General features: G+C 34.2%; 1 protein-coding gene and 1 long non-coding RNA gene across 4 annotated transcripts in view; one reads left to right on the top strand and one right to left on the bottom strand.

The window, feature by feature from the left end:
- Positions 1–20,257, top strand: part of LOC108768966 (solute carrier family 41 member 1) — a 28,935-nt gene extending 8,678 nt beyond the window's left edge. Inside the window, exons 1-8 of one of the 3 annotated variants that reach the window (XM_018519696.1) lie at positions 6,029–6,222; positions 10,362–10,766; positions 13,171–13,564; positions 14,917–15,096; positions 17,777–18,216; positions 18,629–18,849; positions 18,922–19,258; positions 19,935–20,257. In XM_018519696.1, the coding sequence (XP_018375198.1) occupies positions 10,672–10,766; positions 13,171–13,564; positions 14,917–15,096; positions 17,777–18,216; positions 18,629–18,849; positions 18,922–19,253 (1,662 nt within the window). In that variant the 5' untranslated portion in view covers positions 6,029–6,222; positions 10,362–10,671 and the 3' untranslated portion in view covers positions 19,254–19,258; positions 19,935–20,257. Of the gene's footprint in view, positions 1–6,028; positions 6,223–10,361; positions 10,767–13,170; positions 13,565–14,916; positions 15,097–17,776; positions 18,217–18,628; positions 18,850–18,921; positions 19,259–19,934 lie in introns of those variants that run through there. The other 2 variants (XM_018519697.1, XM_018519698.1) reach the window with 2 other exon arrangements.
- LOC108768968 (uncharacterized) lies at positions 310–20,328 on the bottom strand. Its single transcript, XR_001940516.1, has 3 exons — positions 20,251–20,328; positions 14,170–14,173; positions 310–319 (listed from the first exon to the last, which is right to left on the bottom strand). It is a non-coding gene; the product is annotated as an uncharacterized LOC108768968 (long non-coding RNA).
- Positions 20,329–22,327: the final 1,999 nt, after the last annotated feature.

Genomic DNA, 22,327 nt, shown 5'->3' with positions numbered 1-22,327 from the left:
TACCTTACGACAATGAAGTATTTAACGTTTTTTATTCACAATTTAAAACCTCATGGCGTGTATTCGGGGAGACGCTATTGGTACCATTCTGCCTTCATCGTTTATTAAACATCAAACAAAGATAGAATATTAGCACAAATAGTGCTAATAGCATCTAATGTGTGTGTGTGTGTGTGTGTGTGTGTATCCATAGTACCAAATATACAGATACAATTGTCTACAATTTTTGCTTTAGGTCCAAATAATTTGTTGTAATCAAAAATAATCTTGCATCGTTATATCTCAATCAAACTATCCATTTGCCTTATTGTTTCAATATCTTTATTTGTTTATGTATCCATGTGAAAGATTAGGATTAGTAACTTATTTACATACTCATCCGAGAGCGTAGAATTAAGTTTACTTTTATTTTCACCGAGGATGGCTCCAAATGTAACTATAGTTATATAAAACGATTGATAATTTTATTGAATTTAACTGAAGTATATAGTATATACTAACAATTCCGTACTAAATATCGTACCGTATTTCACAGCAAATTTAACTTGTAAATTGTATTTTTAATGTCAGAGTCTTGTTACTTTTTTCTTTAAAAGCTTTAATTAATCTATTTATCCCGAATAAAAGTTTAAAAATTATGTGATATAAAAAAATTTAAACAAAAGTTTTTATATTATAAATAATTAAAGAGAAGAATCTTCAGCGAAAATTATATATTTGTGAGACCGATTAGATCAACTGCAAATTGACTCTAATAAGCTATCGCTTGTTTAGCATGTCTGACTGAATTGAAGTTAAAGCTTTTTTACAAAACACGAAGAAAATAAAACGTTGTTTTGAACTCAAATACTTTTTAACTTTAATATGTATTCATAAAAATTAGCATCTTTCGCACTATCAAGATCAAGGGGAAGAATATTATCCGAATAACTTTAATGACAGTGCATTATATTGTTGAAGTTGTACAATGAGCGTGTAATGAACTCGCTGATAACGAACGGGCATAGTGCGTCGTAAAATTGTCGTTGACGATATTGCCCTTGCCATATTGTCGGTTTGTCAGCTGCCAGACATTGGGCTCGAATTGTGACTACGAATGAAATGCCAAATTGTCCAGTTAAATGAAACATTGATATGTAAACTTCATGCGTCTAGCGCATAAAGTTTACAGCCAAGTCGATGGAGCATCCACTTGGCTTATAAACTTCATGCGCCAAAAAAAATCGTGAGAAAAATTCGCAGACCCACCGAATTGACAAATTTCTTTATTTTCGTGAATTGTATGTCGTATTCTTGTAATTCGAATTTGAAAAGGCTATGACAAATCTACCCCCGTGATCTGATCACGAGGAAGAAACTCGATCGAGTTTGTAAGACGATCTTGAGAAATAAATTGTATTGTTAGCGACACAATGTCGACAGTGTCGATCGCTGAATCTCCAATAGAAACAATAGACATCTTCGCCTTGTTAATTAGAAGGATCATGAGTAGACGGTGAGTAATATCCTAAAACCGTAAGTTTTTCGTTATCAGCTTACACGCGCGTCACTTGAAACTTGTGTAATTAGACGTGCAAGTATGTACGTCAACTAGTCATGTTCTACGTAAACTGACTCGTTATTGTTCATCAAGGTGCGAATCACAAATAGTCGCGCGTTGTTAAAAGTGTCGTTAAGAACGCGGTTACCAAACCTGGTTTCGGACCTCCCTATTTTCCAGGCGGGTGTCTCAACCATCTCAATCAGTGTGATATATAGCAATATTTGTAACAATAAGTTCTTTACATATTAAATGTGCCAGTAATATCAAATGTGCTAGTAATATCAAATCGATGATCAAAAATTAATTTATAAAGATTATTATTTTAGTTAAATAATTGTGTTGCAAAGCCGACAGTATGATTGAGATAAATGTATTTAGGAACTTATATTATCCCAACATCTATAGCTTTGACCATACTTCATATACTTATGTGCTATATATATATATATTGATCATGTTCTTATTCTTGTTTTTTTTTCTTAAACATGATTGATGGATATAATTGCATATGCAACGAAAGAAGTTTGAAGATTTAATTGCTTTTGCACTTTTTTCAACAGGAGGGATTTAACTTCTTTTGCAATTAGACCTATTCTTTTTTCTTGATTTTATAGGATCTGTAACTGTTTCAGCACGTTAAAATGTTCAATTCGTAATCAAGAAGATAAAGAATCCAAGAATTCCAATATATTATAAAAGATTTTTTTATACGGCAGTTTTTTTACGGCTACTCAATTAAAATTCGAACCTATCTATCAGTTATATTTAATAAAAATGACGGATACTTTGTTCCAAAAATCAGCAAAATTATTTCTACAATTATAAAACTAATCAAGTTATCTTATTCTAAGTTTATCTTATTCTAAAAAGAAATTATATTTTTTGTATCATACTATACACATTTTGTTAACTAAAATAATGATCTTTTTTATTTTTCTAAAAACGTTCTTATTGACAGCTTGAGTGAGAAAATTATACATTTAAATTATACATTTTGCTCTCGCAAAAAAAATTTAAGTGGGGATAACGACTTTTGCTAATGGACTACTCAATTGGTGTAACGTAAATTGTTTTCGATAGTCTGACTTTTAGCTACGTTATTGCATAACAAAATTAACATGTTTTCCTATTATAACTCTTCAAAGGATTGCGTCGATTTCGTTCTCCGATAATTCGACAGTAATTAATTGGCATTTGCTTCGATGATTATCCTCGTTTGTTACCGAACGTCAAGACCCGGGCGTCTTCGACGTCAATTGCTCATACGACAGGAAATACACGCATTTCAGTGGGGTTTAATCATTAGAAAAGCGAAACTGCACACACGAGAGTGTGACCTAATCCTCAAGTTACCAGAATACAAATTGCCGTGTCACGAACGACCGGAGTATGTTATGGCTTCGCTCCTACACAGGATACGGTCATAGACGGACCAGTGAATCCTATTCGCGCGTCATTGACCGACTGACTGTTATGAGCGAATTTTTCCGCTCTACTTTAAATAAGGATTACTGCTGAATGAGATGCGGCCCGCTGAGTCGATACAGATTACAATTTCTGTGCGCCTTCGTGGAGCCGTATAATGAGAGAAATAATATCAAACTTTAATCACTAATATTAAATTACTTCGCGAGATGTAATAAATTCGACACATCGCATAGAAAAACATCTGCGTATATTGTTTCCAAAAAAAAAAGATGAATCAATCAATCCACAACAAACACGTAGATCTTTTTCATGTAATGTAATTTCATTGAATTTATTACATCATCTAATAGCTATAATTTAATGAGTGGTTTGCATCGATTTCCCAGCTCGTTTACGTAGGTATCGTGGAATCGATCGGCGTAATTATATCTGTTTTCCCATTATACTATATTCACGGCCAACAAGTTATTAACTGACGTAATTTTAATGTTAATGACAAGATACTGCGTATGAAAAATCGAATTTAGAAGGGGGATATAGACATAGCGAGGCAATAACTTTGCGCTGTCATAGAATAAAAATATATAAAACGCAATTGATTCAAGTCATAAAAAAAGTTTTAAAAAATAGAACTGAAAATGACGTGATTGAATTTTCGGAAAGAATTATTTTAATTTTCATAACTTTTGCAAAACAACGAGATACTATAATACAATAGCGCTGAAATGCCTGAGATAGTGTCATATTTTGAGACAAAAAATACGTTGAAATAATGATCAATCATGACAATCTTAGTCAAGAAAAAAAAGAAGCCGTAAGATTTTAAAAATAAATAGATCATCCTTTAAATATTAAAACGTAATTAAAAATTAAAATTTTAAATAATGCTTCGTTATACTCTTCTTGTTTTTCAACGGCGCTTAATCTTGGAAATATAAACTATCGTTTATCGTCCATAAAGACATTACGTTACACTGTATTTAACGAATTATCTTTATATCTCCGGGAATAATGTCGGGTAAATTTAGAAAAAAATCGATGTTAATGTTTCAATGTGGGCAGAAGTCACTGAACAGGGTTGACAATACTCTGAAGTTATTGCTCACGACCTAAAGATAATCGTCCTTGGGCAATTTATGCACTTGTATTACAAGGCTTAGGCCTTGATATGTAATGTCGAACAAAATTTCCATATGCTTCGGCATATATTGAATTTTGAAGATTGCCCGCAACTTGATTCGAAATTAAATTTTATGAAACTAAGAAAGGGATTAGAGTAACAATTTTTAAATGCAAGATTGTATTGTATAACGAGATTATATATATATATGTGTGTGTGTGTGTGTGTGTGTAAGTAATAAATCTAAAATATAAATATAATATATATAATTATATGTAAGTAATCAGTCTATGATAAACATGTAAAAATATATAACTTGAATTATGAAAATTTAGGAATTATGGATGAAAAAGGAAGTAATATATTTAAAAAATCAAGCTAACCATTTTAGCTACTAATTATTTTATTAAAGCTTAGATTTTGAAGGATCCTACAACAGACGAAAGATAAAAATTTGTTCAACATCGCTTCGTAATCCGCAGGATATGCGTAATCGATAATCAGGTCGGCGTAATTACGCCTGGCATAACGCTCTAATGGACGACGTACAAAATGAAAATTGGCGGAATATTGTTACTGAAGTAAATTATTGCTATCATCGAATTACCGCGCATAAAAGCGAGTTGTCTGTAAGCCGCGAAAATTGTGAGAAACGGAGGTGGTTGTGCAACTCTCGCACGTAATGCGTCGTAAATCCATGAATGAACCAGACTTCCGTATACATCAGCTGTTGATTGATGACGTAATCGATGTCTATACATACGATGCCACGTGTCTAGCATCACTTGTAAAAAAAGATATCGAACATTAATTGTGGCATACCATCGATATTTTTTTATTTCTTATACAAATAAATAAATGAAAATGAGCGAAAGAAAGAGTAATAGAAAGAGTAAGAAATGCCTCTACATGTTCCTGTCTTACAATTAGAGAGTCGAAAAAAGAAAGCGCAGCAGAGTTTAACTCGATTTGTAACAATACCATGAAAGATAAAGCAATTCGGATACTTTGGAAGACAAATCTTCCAAATTACTAAGCAAGGCAAAAACAAATCCAACTCTCTAAGTTCTTTGTAAGCCTCACTCTTTTGGAATGAGATTTTACACCAAAGAATTTAGAGAGAAGATCTAGCAAAATTATAAATAACATCTTATACAGCACAGACCTCCAAAGTACTTTCTAAAAATATCTAAAGTTATTTATAAAAATATCTTGAGAACATTCTATGTCCAAAGACGTCCCCATGACGTCCCTCGAATAAAATATGTAGGATAATGCAATGCACCAGTCAAATGTACCAAACCGATGATATAACTGTTGACCTTTGGAGATTCCAAGGCAACGTTATCAGGATTTCAAATATGAGGGCGATTCTTGGAAATGTTCAGAAAACGTCCTACAGCCGTTTTTTAAATAAAGTGTGTTATGTGAGACAGTGCAATGTGTCGAATGCACTGAAACGATGACGCAAGCCTTGACGATCGAGTATTTCGAGATAACGTCATCAAGATTACAAACGCGAGTGTGGCTCTTCGTGGATTCTTGGAAATAACCGAAAGCGTCGGTGGAAAACTCGAAGCGGGGGCGGCTAGATCCACTGGATAACACTGCGCGGTTCGAACGAAATAATGACGCAACTGGTGAACGATAATAAGTCCGAGTGACGTCACGTTAGGAACTCGGAGCGCGAAAGACGACCCTTCCAGACAGGTTCAAGGGATGGTGCGCTATTGGTATACAGGTACTGGAGTGGCGGTACAGCCGCGAGGAGTTCGCGGACGGTCTGACTGGGAAGTCGCCGGCTGATCGATAAACTTGCGCTTGCTCCCTCCGGCGCGCCGTCGACACACACAAACAGAAGGCTCATGTGTCCCCAAACTAGTTTTAAGGAGGCATGCATGCACGCGAGCACGATCGCGATCAGTCGCGATGTAACCGCAGCGTGAAACGGCCTCGCACCAGGCCACCGGGTGACCACCATCAGATGCTGGACGTAGGCTGATCTCGCGCCGAAAAAACGATCACCGGGCCACAGAGCCGGCGATCAGCGACCTGGCTAGACGGGGGGGACTCGACGGGAGACCTCGTGGGAACGTCGGCGGTCCGTTTAGGACCACGCCTGAGGATCCAGGTACGAGCGAAGGGAGCAGCCATTCGAAGAAGCCGGAATTTGGTCTGGTCCAACCGGACGCTTTGATGAGGAGAGAAAAATACGAGTTATTTTAGAGACGAGATTTGTGAATCACATTTTATTCCGCGAAAAAGTTTCCAAAGACTACTATTCAAAAAGTTTAGATCGATTCTCGTGCATTGCTAAGAGTTTTAAGTCATGAATAGATTGTAACAGCTGACGCAAGGTACAAATTAAATCTTATGCGATCGAGATTCGAGAGGATCTAAATAAAGCAAAAATAATTGAATAATTAATTTGATAATAGTCTATTTTCTAAGAATTTCGGAAAATTATTTAAAAAAAAAAAGTAAATATTAACCAAAAATTGATATTCGCTCCGAAATTTTTTTAATTGGAATTCATGGACGTAATGTACTTTAATGTATTTTTGCTTAAAGTTAACATATACTTGAACGATTTTTTTTTCATTTTAAAGGCCAAAATCCGAGTTGTTACAATAAACCAAGGTGTTACATACTACTCATGAAATAAGATTAAGTAATTATAATAAGATTATGCAACTTAAAATTATGTGAGGTTGCGAAAAACATGTGTTATAAACAATTTTGCACAACGTAACTTTAAAACAAATGTTCGAATTCACTGGACTTGCCAGTACTAACTAGAGTTAAAATAAAAAAAAAATTCCGACTAATTTTTGTCAGGTATTAGAAAAATCAATTGAATCGGTATCGAACCAAAGTCATCGAATTCCTATGGACCTGCTCTCTTCGAGACATCATCTCGTGATGAGCTGAGCGCACAATTATGGATCCAATTCGACGATACGAGACATATGTCCGATATCGTTATCTCGGACATACAGACAGCCGCTGATAAGTTTCGTCGTTGCGAAAATCTCTTCTAGAATCGGAACCGCGGGAAAAAAGAGAACGGTCAGTAGCGTGAAACCGGAAGGACGAAGGTCGGGCTCGCGTCTTCGAGAACGTAGTTTTCCCGCCACGTGTCGACCGCTACCTGTTCGTCGACGATTCAGGGAATCCCGATGAACGAAGGACGCGAAATGCAGATAGCATCTCTAAGCGAGCTCCGTCGAAGCTCTCCGACGAGGAACGACTTGATTGCGCGTAGGTTAAGGTCACGGGAACTCGTGCAATTCGCGTGATGCAACGTGCGTTTCCGGGCCCGGTCAATGTGTAACGCAAGGTGCAGCTGATCAGACAATGAATATCAAATGCGATCGCGTAGTCGATCGTAGCACGGGTGACTCGACATTGATCTGTATCGATTAGAGAGTGACCTAGTTGTATCTCGATTGTCTCGATTATAAAACCCGCTTTCATGCATGCTCTTCGTTTGAGAGAAATTCAAATATGCCACCTCTGCAAAAAGTAAACCGATCAAGCGGGGTCAGTATAAGGAAAGAATTTGCTGAAGTATACAAAAGTTTAAGTAAATACAGATTTAAAAACAATTTTATTGTATCATCAAAATAATTATATAGAAACTCAAGTTCATACATGCAAAAAAATATTTTGCTGCTCCAGCTGGAATTATCTGTTTTTTTTTTGAATTTTGTAAAGAATTATATATATATATATATATATATCATACGCATAGAATTTATAGCACTATATTCTAATAATATATACAAGAAAATTTAGGTCTTGTAGTCAAATATGAATCATTGCTAAATATGAATCACAGTCACAGTCATCTAATTGAACGTTAAGAAAGACTTTGTTGATAAATTTGACAAATGGTTCAGATATAAATTCTATCTCTGCCATCTATATTGATTAGATACAAAACATACCTAATATCGCAGTGCTTGTTCATTTATTTATTTCAGCTAATTTTTCGTGTCTAGATAATTTTTCGATATAACTGCAAGATCATTTTTTTCAATGTACAGTGTACATTAATATTGCATATCATAAACGTTAAATTGCAACGAATGTTGTAACAATTGCGAAATATAAATTTAATGTTAAAAAGAACATTCACACTTCAACATTCAATATCGCAACGTCTCAGCAACGTTTTTTCAATATTCTGTGCAGTATGGGAAGCATAAGAAGCACTGATGCAAAAAGTTTTGATATTCTAATAACCAGCTTGAGCATTCTACAAATTATTTTGATAATCCAGTAAAAATATTTTTAGATCTATACATGGAAAGAACGGTTTTATTAACGTATCTAAAAATGTATAAGTTAGATATACATCTGAAAATAAATTTCGTTAAACCATTAAAATATTTATGTAGGACGCTCAAGCTGCTTGTTAGAATGTCAAAACTTTTTGCGGCATTACTTATTATGCTGGAGTATCCTACATATGTATAATAATTTTGATAGAACAACAAAATTATTTTCAGGTCTAGCTAAATTTTTAGATACTTCAGCAAAACAATTCTTTCCATTAGAAATCAATGGAAAAAGTTGTATATTCCTAATCTTAAAAGAACGAATAAACATGAAGAATTATAGAAGAACGAATAAACAATAATTAGTATTAGACAAAGAGGTGAAAGAGCAACTTAACTTTAAAATAATATCTCCCACATCCTAGAAAATTGCATATTCAATTTCGATAGAAATACAATTTCCATATGTTTGTTTATACAGTCGTAATACTTTAGCGCATAGGATTTTTTCTTTTCTTCGAATCGCAAAATGACATTGACTGTTTAAAAATATCAACATTACAATTAAGATTACAAAGGCAATGTTGCTCAATCGAACGGTCGCGCACGCGATTTGGCCTTAATCAAGTCGCTCTTGCGGTTTCAATTTCCACACGTAAGGTCACCGCACGACTGAATATTATCATCGTTGATGTACTCTTCTGCGGCGATATCGAAGTGCGCTCGTGGATTTTATGTACACATACAAGGCTAAACATCTGGCGATCTCGCGTAAAAATTAAACTGGTTTTAATAGACAATTGGATTTTTATTGAGATAAGAGGAAAATTATATAGAGAATATGAATAACTTATTAACGTTGTCATCCATGCAAATTAATTTAATCACATACATATGGAGCATACACGATACGTGGAATTATCGCAAAACGGATTATCACGATTCCTTCCGAAGCGGAACTCAAATAAGAGGAAATTGAGCATTACGTGTTAATTAATGACACACGTGATGTGGTGATACGTCTATTTGCATGATACACGCGATAAAGACTCATAAAATCACGGAACCATGTAGTCGTGTTGTCATCTCACATATGGTGATACACGTTCATTCGATGTCATTTCGCAAGTGCAATTTAAAAATTTGGCAATTAATTTAAGAATAAAATCAATGTCGCAGGAATAATCGATTTTTCTAGTAATTTAAATTTAATTTACAATAATCACAGAAAACTTGCAGGTGAATCTTTAAAGTGACGTAAAATTTGTGTGGCTAAAAAATCAGCCGAAAATTATTTGCGTGGAAAGAATGATTTTACTAAAAAAAACCCAAAATTTGGCTGGATACACACCTAAAAATAATTTTGTTGGAAATTTAATTGGTTGCTAGAATTTTTTCAAAATTTTTTCCAGTTATATTGCTTACTATTTTTTAGTTTCCAATAATTATTTTTGATGGTCCAACAAAATTAGTTTTATATTTGTATGTATCTGTATGTATATAGCAAAATTTTAGACCTTTCAGCAAAATCATTCTTTCCGTGTGGCAATGTATTTATATACTGATTTTTCAAGACATCAAAACGATTTTAACGCTTTGAACGTGTCATTTTTTTTAATTAGAAAATTATGTTTAATATGCTTATCGAGTAGGCTTTTGAGATTTCTTTAATAATGACTTTAACACGGAAAAAACGGTTTTACTGAAGTATCTAAAAACTTAGCTAAAGACCGATCTGATTTCATTGTATCTTCAAAATAATGATGTAGGTCGCTCAAACTGGTTGCTAAAATCAAAACTTAAATCAAAATTTATAGCATTGCTTATCATGTGATTTCTATAAATATTTTGATGGTCCAGTAAAATTATTTTCAGATCTGATCTAGTCATTTTTTTTTTTACTTAAATTCTTTCGGTGAAAAAACTCTGATTAAGCCGAGTACGTGACTAATTTTGCAGTTAAAATAACATGACAATTATTTGACAGTGTCCTCAGGCAAGAAGAGGTTGCTTACCTTTCTTCGATTGGCACGTCGCTGGATCATTCACATTTTGATTTTCGCCCTAATTAACAACAGTTCCTGAACGAATCTAATCAGCGAGAAAAAGAGAGAAAGAGAGAGAAGAAAAAGATAGTCACTCTCGGCATAATTACGTAATTTACATTATTTGTGTCCTAAAATACAACCGCCGCCGCCGCCGTCGTCGTCGTCGTTGTTGGCGACGCGAGTCTTATCATTCTCAAAAGAGAATGGCTGTATATTCGCGGCAGCGAGTATCACGCAGCCTTCAGTAGGATGATGATAGAGGGCCAGGTGCATCAACATCCGGTACGAGTGCCGCCCGACAAGTCGCAGCCGCTCCAGAATGCCAATACCATCAAGTTCGAAAAGTACGTTGGAAAGTATTGTGCACAAAGTTTTCGGTCTTTCGATCTCGTGAAAAAAGTAACCCAATATGTCGGGTTGAAAAACGTGAATTTACGTCTCGAGCACCGAAAAACGGCGAGTAATAGTGCTTTCGGCATGGGACTGCGAATTAAAGAAGTATCATGTGACGAAATTAATAATGATTAAATTTATTCACTTGCGTGCGATTTACGATGATCGATCACTCGCACACCACGCGTTCCTCATTCATTCGATATCGATTCATTTCACAATTCAAACTAAGGCTTCGACATTTGAACTTTGAAGTTTCGAATTAAGCATTAAAATCATTAAAATTTTGAAGCTTCAAAATTTCTATATACTTCAATCTTCGAATCTTCGAAAAATGAAAATTGTATAATTATTAATTTAATATAGCTAATGGTAACACAAATACTTTCATTGAAAAATGTACAAATATATTTACGAATATATTTTCATTTTTTTCTATTAGTACAAATTTATTTCTTGAAGTTTTGAAATTAACTTCGAAGATACGAACTTTAAAAGTTTGAAGTTAACTTTGAAGCTTTGAATTCTTTCCAAATCTCGAATCTTCAAAGCTGTCAAAAGTAACAATCCTAATTCAAACAACTTCTTTTCTGTTTAATTTTATATCGTCAAAAAGGAGTGAATTTTTTCAAGCTGATTACACGATTTTAATTTTTAACGCGATGATCGATGATCATAAATATTTTTAAAGATAAGATACAATCTTTTTTTAATTTTCAAGTAAAAAAATTCAAGTAAGTCAAATCGAAAGAAATACAGGCGCAATGTGTAATATTTGACTATTTCGTTATCAGACCGCAGATTGGCATTTGACAATTTTATTCCAGAGTAATAATGGTCCGAGCTTATCGTCCTTTCATACGTACAGATTAGTAATATTGTAGCAATATTGCAACTTTTCAGCAATATTGCAGTGCTCATTGCAAACATTACAGCAATAAGCTGTAAGCTTCCGTGCTGTATAAATATTGACGTTAAGAGTTAATGAGACTCTTCTCTTACAGATAAAGAGAGAGAGAGAGAGAGAGAAAGAGAGAAATCCAATTTACGCTGTTAGATATCAAAGAAGTAATGGTAATTCAATTCTTTGATAGTGTTTTGTTATTTTTAACTTTCATGTGTTTCAAAATATAAATATTCCATTTCTATTTCAGAAATAAATTTCTGAATTTCCTTATTTCAGAAAAATAAATTTAATGTTTCAAAGTAAATAACATCTATATTAACATATGCACTTAATAAATAATAAATTAAATTTGAGTCAAATTACTACATTATACTTAATACATTTTGTTGAGTTAAATATTTCATGTAGAATTCAGAATCCGACAGTAAAATAGCTCTATCCGCCGAACTGATGATTACATCCTTTTTCTGAGATAATAGATGGTTAGAGAAGAAATTAAAAAATCTCCTCGAGAAACTAGGTTTATGATACCAGTCAAAAGTTTATCTTTAATGGACATTTCAAGAAAATTTAGTGAATTATCAGCAACCTCCAGGGTGAGTTTTAGATGCGGGTGGAACGAATTAAAACATTCCAGAAAAGTGTCAACCTCAGATAATGGAACCGCAGCGCATAGGTCATCGACATATCGATAATAAAAAAGAACATGATCCTTAAACATACTCAATGCTATCTTCTCTAAACTTTGCATTACCAAATCAGCAATAATAGGTGATAAAGGAGAGCCCATAGGCGTGCCAAAATTCTGTTTGTAAATAATATTATCAAATAAAAAATAAGTGGAATCTAAAATTAATCGAACTGAAATCAAAAACTCCTTTTTAGGTAATTTACATTTTTTTGAAATAAAATTCCAGTTGTCATTGTTCACACGACATGCGATTATGATGTATTTTTTTCACAATCAACATTATTAAATCATGGTAACGTCTTTATATTAAGTAAATATCTAAAGAGGGTCTAATTCAAAGACCGAAACATGTAATATTTCGTTTTTTAATATATAATTTAATTTGTTATTGACTCTTATATGTTCTATTATTACATTGAATTCTAAGAACTCAACATTGTTTGTTGAGTAATGTAATCTCTAGTCCAAAACCAAGATTGTTTTATATACGTACAAAGTATAAAAGTTGTATCAAAGTAAATATTATTATGAGTTGACATTAGAAATCGGTAACAAAATTATAATTTTCCAACTTTTTTTCGTTTTTGGCATAAAGTCAACCGGTTTGGACTACATTATCGTTTATACTTTAATTGTGGAAAAAAATTCTTTAATCTTTATATAAGGCAATCAGAAAAATACTTATTTAAAAAATAATCAGTAAAACAGACGACTTTAGGACCTCTTTAATCAGCGGAGATCTTCCTTCTGTCGGCAGTGAGCAATGTAAGGAGCCCCTGCTTTTGGAGAAGCAGACCTCCCACAGGATGACACCAACCGATGGCCGCTCGCGGACCACCTCCGAGTCAAAGGATACCACAACCACCGCCACCACTACCGCTAGCACCGCAACAACCACCAATGGACAAGCAGCAGCCACGAATACCACCGGTGGACACGCCACCGATGACTGCCTTGAGGTAACTATCTTTGACGAAGGCATCGACGGCGGCCGATTGCCGGACGTCGTCGCCGAGAGCAAGATCTACGGTGTGACCGAAGAGGATGAGCCGCTCGAGTCGTACTTGGCGATTACCATCCAGGTCTTTATACCCTTCCTAATCGCCGGCCTGGGCATGGTGGGCGCCGGATTAGTCCTCGATCTCGTCCAAGTACGAATCTTCTTTACTCTTATCATAATAATAAACTCTCACGTGTGTGTGTGTGTATCTTTAGAAATATCTTATAATATGTGTATTAAAAAATATTTTGATTAAACCAACAAAATGTACCAAAATGCAGAGTTGAGTAGTGCTAAATTAAAAAGATAAAAGTTAAGTTAAAAAAAGTCAAAAAGTTAATTAATTTTAATTTAACTTAGTTATATTTTAGACTTTTAACTTTTTAACTTTTTTTTTTAATTTAGTTAAATTTTATTGGTAACTATTAACTTTTAATTTGATTTCTTTGAAGTCAATCCTTAAATATAATGCGAGAGGCTAATGGGTATAAATTTAGTAATTTTATACTGTATAATCCTTACTTGTGAACAAAAATAATCTGATTCTTTAATAAATAAGCTGTGAGAAAAGAAAAATACGAAAAATTATGTAAAATAGTCAAATTTTTCTTTTCTTTTTTTTTAGTTGTTCAAATCAATTTAACTTTTAACTTTTTAATTACTTTTTTTAAACTTAACTTTTAATTCAATTAATTTTATTATGGATTAATTAATATTTTAATTAAGTTAAATTTTTTCAAGGCTGTTAACTTTAACTTAACTTAGTTAAAAAAAAAGTTAACTCACCCAACCCTGCAAAAATGGCATTTTTATTGATACATTTTGTTGATACGTCGATCCAAATAATTTTTTCAGTAGGAACATCCAAGCAATCAATTCAACGACACGCGATCGTATTCTTAAAAGAAACGTGTCTAATGCTGATTTCTATCAACGTAGATTAACTTTAATCGCAGTTTAATTAACTTTTTATCTTTTTCTCAGGACTAGAAAAAGATAAAAAAGTAAATTAAACCAAAATTAAAGTTAATCTGTATTGATAGAAATGAACATAGCTCGTATAATTGTTTTTATTCTTAATGTCGAATATTTTAAATAAAAATACGCGATTGGATTGTTTGAAAAAATAAAATTACTTAAATTGATTTCAACATTCAATCTAGATCTAAATTCAATCTTTATTTGATTCATTAATTAATCATTTCATACATTGAAGATCATCGACTTGAAATTAATATGGTATTATAATATTGACTGCATTTATTAGGTGTTAAACTTAATTCCTGCCGTTTTTCGTCTCCAAAATTGATTTGTTTCGAAGGGAAGATAAATGAATACCTTAATCAAAGTAATTTCCCCCATTTTCTACTTTATCACTAATTAATAATACTTTATTAATAATACTTTAATTAAGGTATTTCCCTTCGAAACAAATCAATTTTGGAGACGAAAAACGGCAGGAATTAAGTTTAACACCTAATAAATGTTCGTGTTCTTTTGCAGCACTGGGTAGTCTTTGAGAAAGTAAATGAGCTCATGATTCTGGTACCTGCACTTCTAGGATTGAAAGGTAATTTAGAAATGACTTTGGCGTCGCGTCTTTCTACTCAAGCGAATCTCGGACATATGGATATGCCAAAGGAGCAATGGCATATGATCATAGGGAATCTCGTTTTAATACAAGTAAGTAACAATCATTAATTCGACCGAACTGAAAAGTGGACTAATTCTCAGTAAACACCAACTAAAAGAAACGTAACATTAATGTTATAACTTCATACTCTTTCAATAATGTATGATAACTATTGTATAAATATATATGTTATATTTACATTGTTGAGGATTATATTATAACATCGATGCTATCTTAGTTGGTACCCAGTAAACACCAATTAATATCAATGTTATAATTTTACATTTATCAATGTAATAATTACATTGTTAAGTTTGACGCAAGATGATTGGTTCGCGTCTTTTCAATGATGATCAACACAAGTACAATTTGTTACCTATTTCGCGAGCCTTCATAGTATACTATGGTACAAAATAATACAAGAATTGTCAACAGATGCGTCAGATGCGTTATTCCGACACACATGAAATCTCAAAGCAAACCTCGGACGCTCCTCCTGCATTCAGCCGCGAAAGTTTACTTTCGTGAAACTGGTTCTAACTAGATGTTCCGTAATTAAACGGTATTTGCCGTTTGTCATACGACTTCTAACTTAATTCCGTTCGAATACATTGCGAAATGCCGTATTAGCTCGCTTTGGCGCCGTGTATTTTTCCTCCTGAAACCTTCTTCTGCAGTTCGTCCATCCGTTTCTTTCAATTCCTCTAAAGAGTACGCGTGTTCGTCACGTCTCTAATAACTATGAGACGCAACGCGCGGAAAAGTTCTGCGCTATTAATCATCCGGCTTCTTATCTCATCTAGTATCCTTATCATCTAGTGTAAATATATCCATGAAATTTAGTGTTTTTTAAAATTCAAGTTTAGCCCTTTATATTTAATTTTAGCCTCGCAAATTTCCAGCTGCGATAATGGAAATGAAATTACTGTAATCCGCGAATCCCAATAAATGTGCCAACAGAATCATTATCGTTCATCCTCGAAATTGTAAATTGGCAGAAAATACTGTGGGAAACAATGCAGGCAATTTAATCCGTGGTTAACGGCTAATTGTGAAACAGAGCGGCGGTATCATTTTGGGAAAGCAAACAATGTTTCTCTTAGCCGCTCGATTTAGTGAATCGTGTTACACGCGCATTACCTGTCTTATCATTGGCGCCACGATTTTATTTTATTATGTATTTAACACTGACGATGATAGACGACGGCCTTCAGGAAGCCGACTGTTTGCCATACAATCCCTCGTATAATAAGCGAACGCGAGTTGTTACTTCACGAGACACGCCGCGCGATAAACGACACGTATGCACGGTGTCGATATCTACACAGAAATAACGATTTTGCTAACGTATCTAAACATGTTTTTTTTTTAACTAAATACAGGTTTAAAAATAACTTTTTGTTGTTCCAAATAATGATATAGGAATGTTTAAACATAATAAGCAACATTGCAAAGTTTCAACATTAGCAACCAACTTGGGAGTTCTATATAATTATTTTAATGGTCCAACAAAATTATTTGTAGATCTGTATAAGTTAATGAACCTCACACTAATTATATGGAAAATTATATGGAAAATTGGGTTCCGGTCAAATGATCATTCAACTCTATTACTGTTTGTTCAGGTTCTGATTAAGTTGTCATTGAGCAGTTCTTATCAGGCGCGTCTGTTCGTTTCTTGTTCAGGCGCCAGGATGATATCAGATAATTCTTATTAAATGCATCCTGTCATTACGTGCTCAGGTCCTGATAAAGATGATTTCAGGAAAACCACTTCAGACAGACCTAGCTTACTCTTACCTGATTGAGTCCTGATCGTGCATCAGGCATGCCTGAGAGAAATCTCAAATTTCTGTTCGGGGAATTTTCACATAATAATGTAGTTTATAATGTGATGAACAAAAGATATCATAGACAAGGTTCAATAAAAAAAGTTTTTTAGCTGTGGTGTATCAAAGGTACCTTGTGAGCATATATATATATTTTTGATATTTTTAAATATTTCAACAAAAAAAAATCGTTCTTTCCGCGTATGATGATTAACATATTTTTAACTTTCCATATATCCAAGCAGAACAACAATTATGATGTCAAAATGACTCGAAAATGATCACTAAAAGTTATTTTTCAATCATTTCCGATTCATTTTAATGTCATTTTGACGTTGTTCTGCTTGGGTAATATAGTACAGGATCCTTCTAAGTATTTTAGAAAAACCAATTTACGTGTGTACAGAATCAGCAGACATTTATCATTTCCGACGATAAAAACAATTTCCCAAATATGAAAAAAAATCACCGCAGTGATTGTGCTAATGAATTTGCAATTATATAATGTATTTAAAACTAAGTTTTCAAATAAAATTTAAAAAATTAACGCACTCGAACAAGTATGCTAGTACAATGTAGATTATACAATTCTTCGAATTATCAGTCTATAAACCTAAAATTTTTTTCTTTAACTTGTGGCTGGCTGTTCTTTCAATTTTTTTTCCGGCATTGGGAATATCTTGCAAAATATCTATCAAATTGAATATTTGTTAACGCACGATGAAATTGAAATTTGTTGAAAATCTCAATTTTTTTTGCTAATTTTCAACATGATATATCTCAGTAACTGTAACTAAGAAAAATTGAAGAAACAAGCAAAGGAATTTAATTTCTCTTCAGTCATCAAGTTTTTTCGGGAGGTCCGTTACTCGGGACTAAAGGTCACTTTAATCGTGCGCAGTGTCAAGCGATAGTGGTGGGATTCCTGGGTTCTGTGGTGGCTATCGTGATGGGTGCCTTCCGTAATGGCACGGTTTCCCTGGACCATGCTTATCTACTATGCGCCAGTAGTCTGGTCACTGCATCCCTCGCTTCCTTCGTTCTGGGCCTTATTACCGCAGGCGTCATCGTCTTTTCCCGTCATTGCCATATCAATCCGGACAACGTGGCCACGCCGATAGCCGCCAGTCTCGGCGACATCACATCGTTGGCTCTCCTCTCATGGATCGCCACCATACTCTATGAATGCATAGACAAGCAGGACTGGGTGGCACCTCTCGTCATAGCCTGTTACGTCCTCGTGACGCCGCTCTGGGTATGGATCGCCAAGAAAAATAAATATACCAACGATGTGCTCTACTTCGGCTGGACACCGGTCATGGTGGCCATGTTAATCAGCAGGTAAAAAAAGTTTCTCAAATTCTTCGAAATTTTTCTGAAGCTTGACAGTAAATAAATCATAATATATAGCATACAAATGTTGAATCAACATATCAGAAATGTTGAATTATAACATTGCAAATGTAATTAACATAGCGAATGTACATCAACATAGTGAAATATAGATTCAACGTTAAAAAAATATTTATACTTTTAACATTTAACATTGCAATATTCTCACGAAAGTATTTTGATAATCCAACAAAATTACTTTCAGATCTGTACGATCTATATAAATTTTTGGATACTTTAGCAAAATCGTTTATTCTGTATTATTAAATCTTTATATTAATCACATTTTTTTTTATCTATCACATTTCGAATATGGCTCAAAGAAAAGAAGAATTTATAATTGCGAAATGTTTCATTATAGCTGCGGTGGTCTTATATTGGAATTTATGGTGTCGCGCTTCGAGAACCTGACAGTGTTCCAGCCGGTTATCAATGGCGTCGGCGGAAACCTGGTGGCCGTTCAAGCCAGTAGAATATCAACGGCGCTTCACAAACAAGCCGAACTCGGCACACTTCTAATCCCACCGGGTTACACGCATCCCGTCATCTTCATCACCCCAATTGCCAATTTTTTCGGGAAAGGTATCTTCTTTCGTGTTTTTTTTTTTTAGTAAACAAGATTTTTCGTGATTTTTCATTGCCTCGTTTCTTCAGGTATGCACGCTAGAACCACGAGAGTCCTGATGACAATGGTGATACCGGGCCACGTCATTTTCATTTACCTGATCAATTATATGAAGGACGGTAACACATCGATGACTCCGCTCTTCGTCTTCGTTTACCTCTGCGCAGCGATGCTGCAGGTCGCAGCTCTCCTCTACATCGCCTATATAATGATCCATTGGATGTGGAAGCGAAAGATCGATCCCGACAACTCGGCGATTCCATATCTGACCGCGATGGGTGATTTGCTCGGGATCAGCCTGCTGGCGATTGCCTTCCAATTTCTGTACCTGGTCGGAGATCAAGATTTCGACGCGCCCTGACCGTAGTAAGATTAATTTTTGTATAACCATGAACGGAACTAATAGCAATCATGACAATTTCAACATATTATTCCCTTAAAATGACATAACTGAAAAAACGTGATTCTTGAATTTACCATAAATGAATTCAGTAAACATTGTTATCATCAAAAGTAAACTAATTAACTTTATGAAAAATCGTCAAAATCGTCACAACTCAAAAAGGATAGTTTAAAAAAGATTTCATCAAAATTGTCACAATTTGAAAGGGTGATTTTTAAGAGTTCTGAAAATGACCAAAATGATTATTTTAAGGATATATTCTTTTTGCTGATAATATTTGATTGGTCAAGAATTTTTTACCAAGTTAAAAATAATTTTTTCTTTCTCTTTTCTGAAAAATTTAATTCTTTAAGTTAAGTCACTTTTGAAGTAAGGGAGCGATATGCTAATTTTATTATTTGTATAAGTCTTAATTACATTATAATTAAAATTACCTTCCTCAGAATATAGTATGATATTAAATCATTATAACAACATTAAAAATTAATTACGTCGGGGAACATACACGGTGATAAAATTTCTATCTATTTCCTTGAACTTCCATGGTCATAATGATTGAAAAATTGGTATATCGCATGCTCGACCGATGGAACGACTTACAAATGCTCGAACAAGGCGTGTTGTATTTTTCTTTTGCAGGAAGTCGCAAATTATAGCGTTCTCCGGCAGGCGGGACGCACAAGTTAGAACTGTCGGACCGAAAGGGCATTCCTACGAGGCTGTGGTCGTTTGAAAGTATATTCCACCAAATCTAATCATCGATCTGCCAGTCCGCCGACGAGTCCCATGGACGGACGGTCGCAATGGTATTACTTGGCAAAGTATTAATAATTTCACCACTTATATCCTGCGTTCGCCAAGAATTAATTAAAGAGTAGGTATCTTGGGACTGGTTGTTTGCATTTCGTGAAAACCGGTCAAATGATTTTCATTATCGATGCGAATGTCTCAATACTTAATAATTCATAATTTTTTTTTTTAAACGCAAAATATAAGTGGCCGATCATTTGTACCTTGTCAAGTCGAGCGGGCGCGTACTCAGGTTTCAATTAGCTACTAATATATCAGAAGATAATACGAAGTCGGTAGCACGTGGCAAATTAATTCGTCGACTATCTAAAAATTGTATTTTAACGGAACGTGGAATTTTTCTTCCTAACTCTGGAATTCAAGCCTAAAGTTTGAGAATTAATTTCTTCCAGAAAAACCGATAGAAGCATTTAATTAACAGCGATAATTTTGCGAATATTCCTCGACATATATATAATAAAATATCTCTCGAACGAGTAAAGCCTAAGATTCGCTAGTCTCGAAACTTAAGGATTTCAAGATCCTAAAAGCATAATTCTATTCACTGTATGACAAGTAAAAAAATTGAAGGTTGTCGTATTTTCCGATTAGAAATAATTTACGAAGTTACATATTAAACTACAACCGCGAGAATTGCGATAGCAGTTTAATGTTAGGACTCCGTAAGACCAGAGTTCGTTCATTCTTGGGCTCACAGCGAGAATTCTGGCTCTTCCACGGAGCGCGCTTAAATAAAAGCACGTGTAGTCGTAATACCAACGCGTATGTGTCTTCGAATAGTTGCCTTCGTATACGACGAAATTTAGATAGGTATTTAGAAGCTGCCACACGACCTATTTTTGGAAGCTTTGGAGAAGCTCTCGGAGATTTTACTCGAAGCCCTTGAAATACCTGCCGCATAAAGTCCTACTTTAGCTCTTACGATGCGGTTTAATGGGAATTTGGTCTTCCTCGCGCAAATAATTCCGAGATTTTTTAATCTTCTGAATTGTTTATCAATAGTATGCGGAACGTCTTTCGGTTCTAGAAAATAATTCTTATAGAAATTTAATACTAGTACCGATCACTTGATTACTTATTTTGAGCATTAAGAATATTGTTAATATAGTACTTTAATACTAAAAATAAGTGATTAATTGTTCAGTATTAGTATTAAATTTTTTATAAGAGACTCGCCTAAAAGATAGGATACATTATCAGGCTTATAGAAGTCGAGTCGATGACGTGAGTTATTGTCAGTACGAGAGCCAGCAGAATCTCGTGCGATAGAGCGATAAAAATTCAGTAAACACCGTAACATAAGCTAACAGTAGCATAACATCAATGTCACAATTTATTCGCACTTAATGTTATAAGTGTAACATAACACATGTGTTACATAACAATTATAATGTGAAATTATAACATTCTCATACAGCATAAATTATTCTAGTACTATTGCAGTAATACTGAAACGTTACAACAATGTTGTTGCAAGCCTCTAATACTGTAAGGGATTGATGTTATACGTTATTGTTGGTTGTGGTGTTTACTGCAAAATACATTTGCTAGTACTGTCGCTTAACGAATGTATTTTTTTAAAATTAGGAGAAAATATTGGGATATAAACGTGATGATTGCAGCTTATCGTCTAAAGCTGGCATAGGAACGAGTAAGCAGTTATTAAGAAATTAATTCACGAATTTCACTCGATCGACTGCATCGAGGTATCGTTAGCCGATTGGAAAGTCCGTGCGACAAGGATGAACCTTGGCGAAATTGTACGCGAATAGCATCGCTTCGAAGAGGAAACACAATGGGCGATTGAAAGCCGAATACATTTACAAGTTAACGTCTCGTTGACGATTATCTCGGACATTATGTGAATGATTTAACCCTCCAGAGCTAACGCCAAAATCGGTAACACACCGATTACTGAAGCTGAGTCTAATAAACCTATTTAATTGATGTTAATTAATTCTCTAACGGTAAAGTTTTTTCAGAACATATCCAGGAAGATGGAATCGAATCTTTCTCTGTTTGTTCATTTATTTAATCAATGTACAAAATTTAATCAATGTAAAAAATAACGTGAAATTTCTTTCTCTGTTTATTTATAGATAAAAAAAATTTATAGATGAATTTATAGACGAAAAAAAATGAAATACGCTCATAAGCGAAGAAAGTCATTTGAACAAAGCGGATGCTCTGATGTCTAAAAATATTTTTGAATAAATTTGAAT

The sequence above is a fragment of the Trachymyrmex cornetzi genome, unplaced genomic scaffold, assembly GCF_001594075.2.
Source record: "Trachymyrmex cornetzi isolate Tcor2-1 unplaced genomic scaffold, Tcor1.1 scaffold83, whole genome shotgun sequence".
In the NCBI taxonomy this organism is placed as follows: Eukaryota; Metazoa; Arthropoda; class Insecta; order Hymenoptera; family Formicidae; genus Trachymyrmex; species Trachymyrmex cornetzi.
This window is presented reverse-complemented; position numbering and strand designations above follow the sequence as displayed.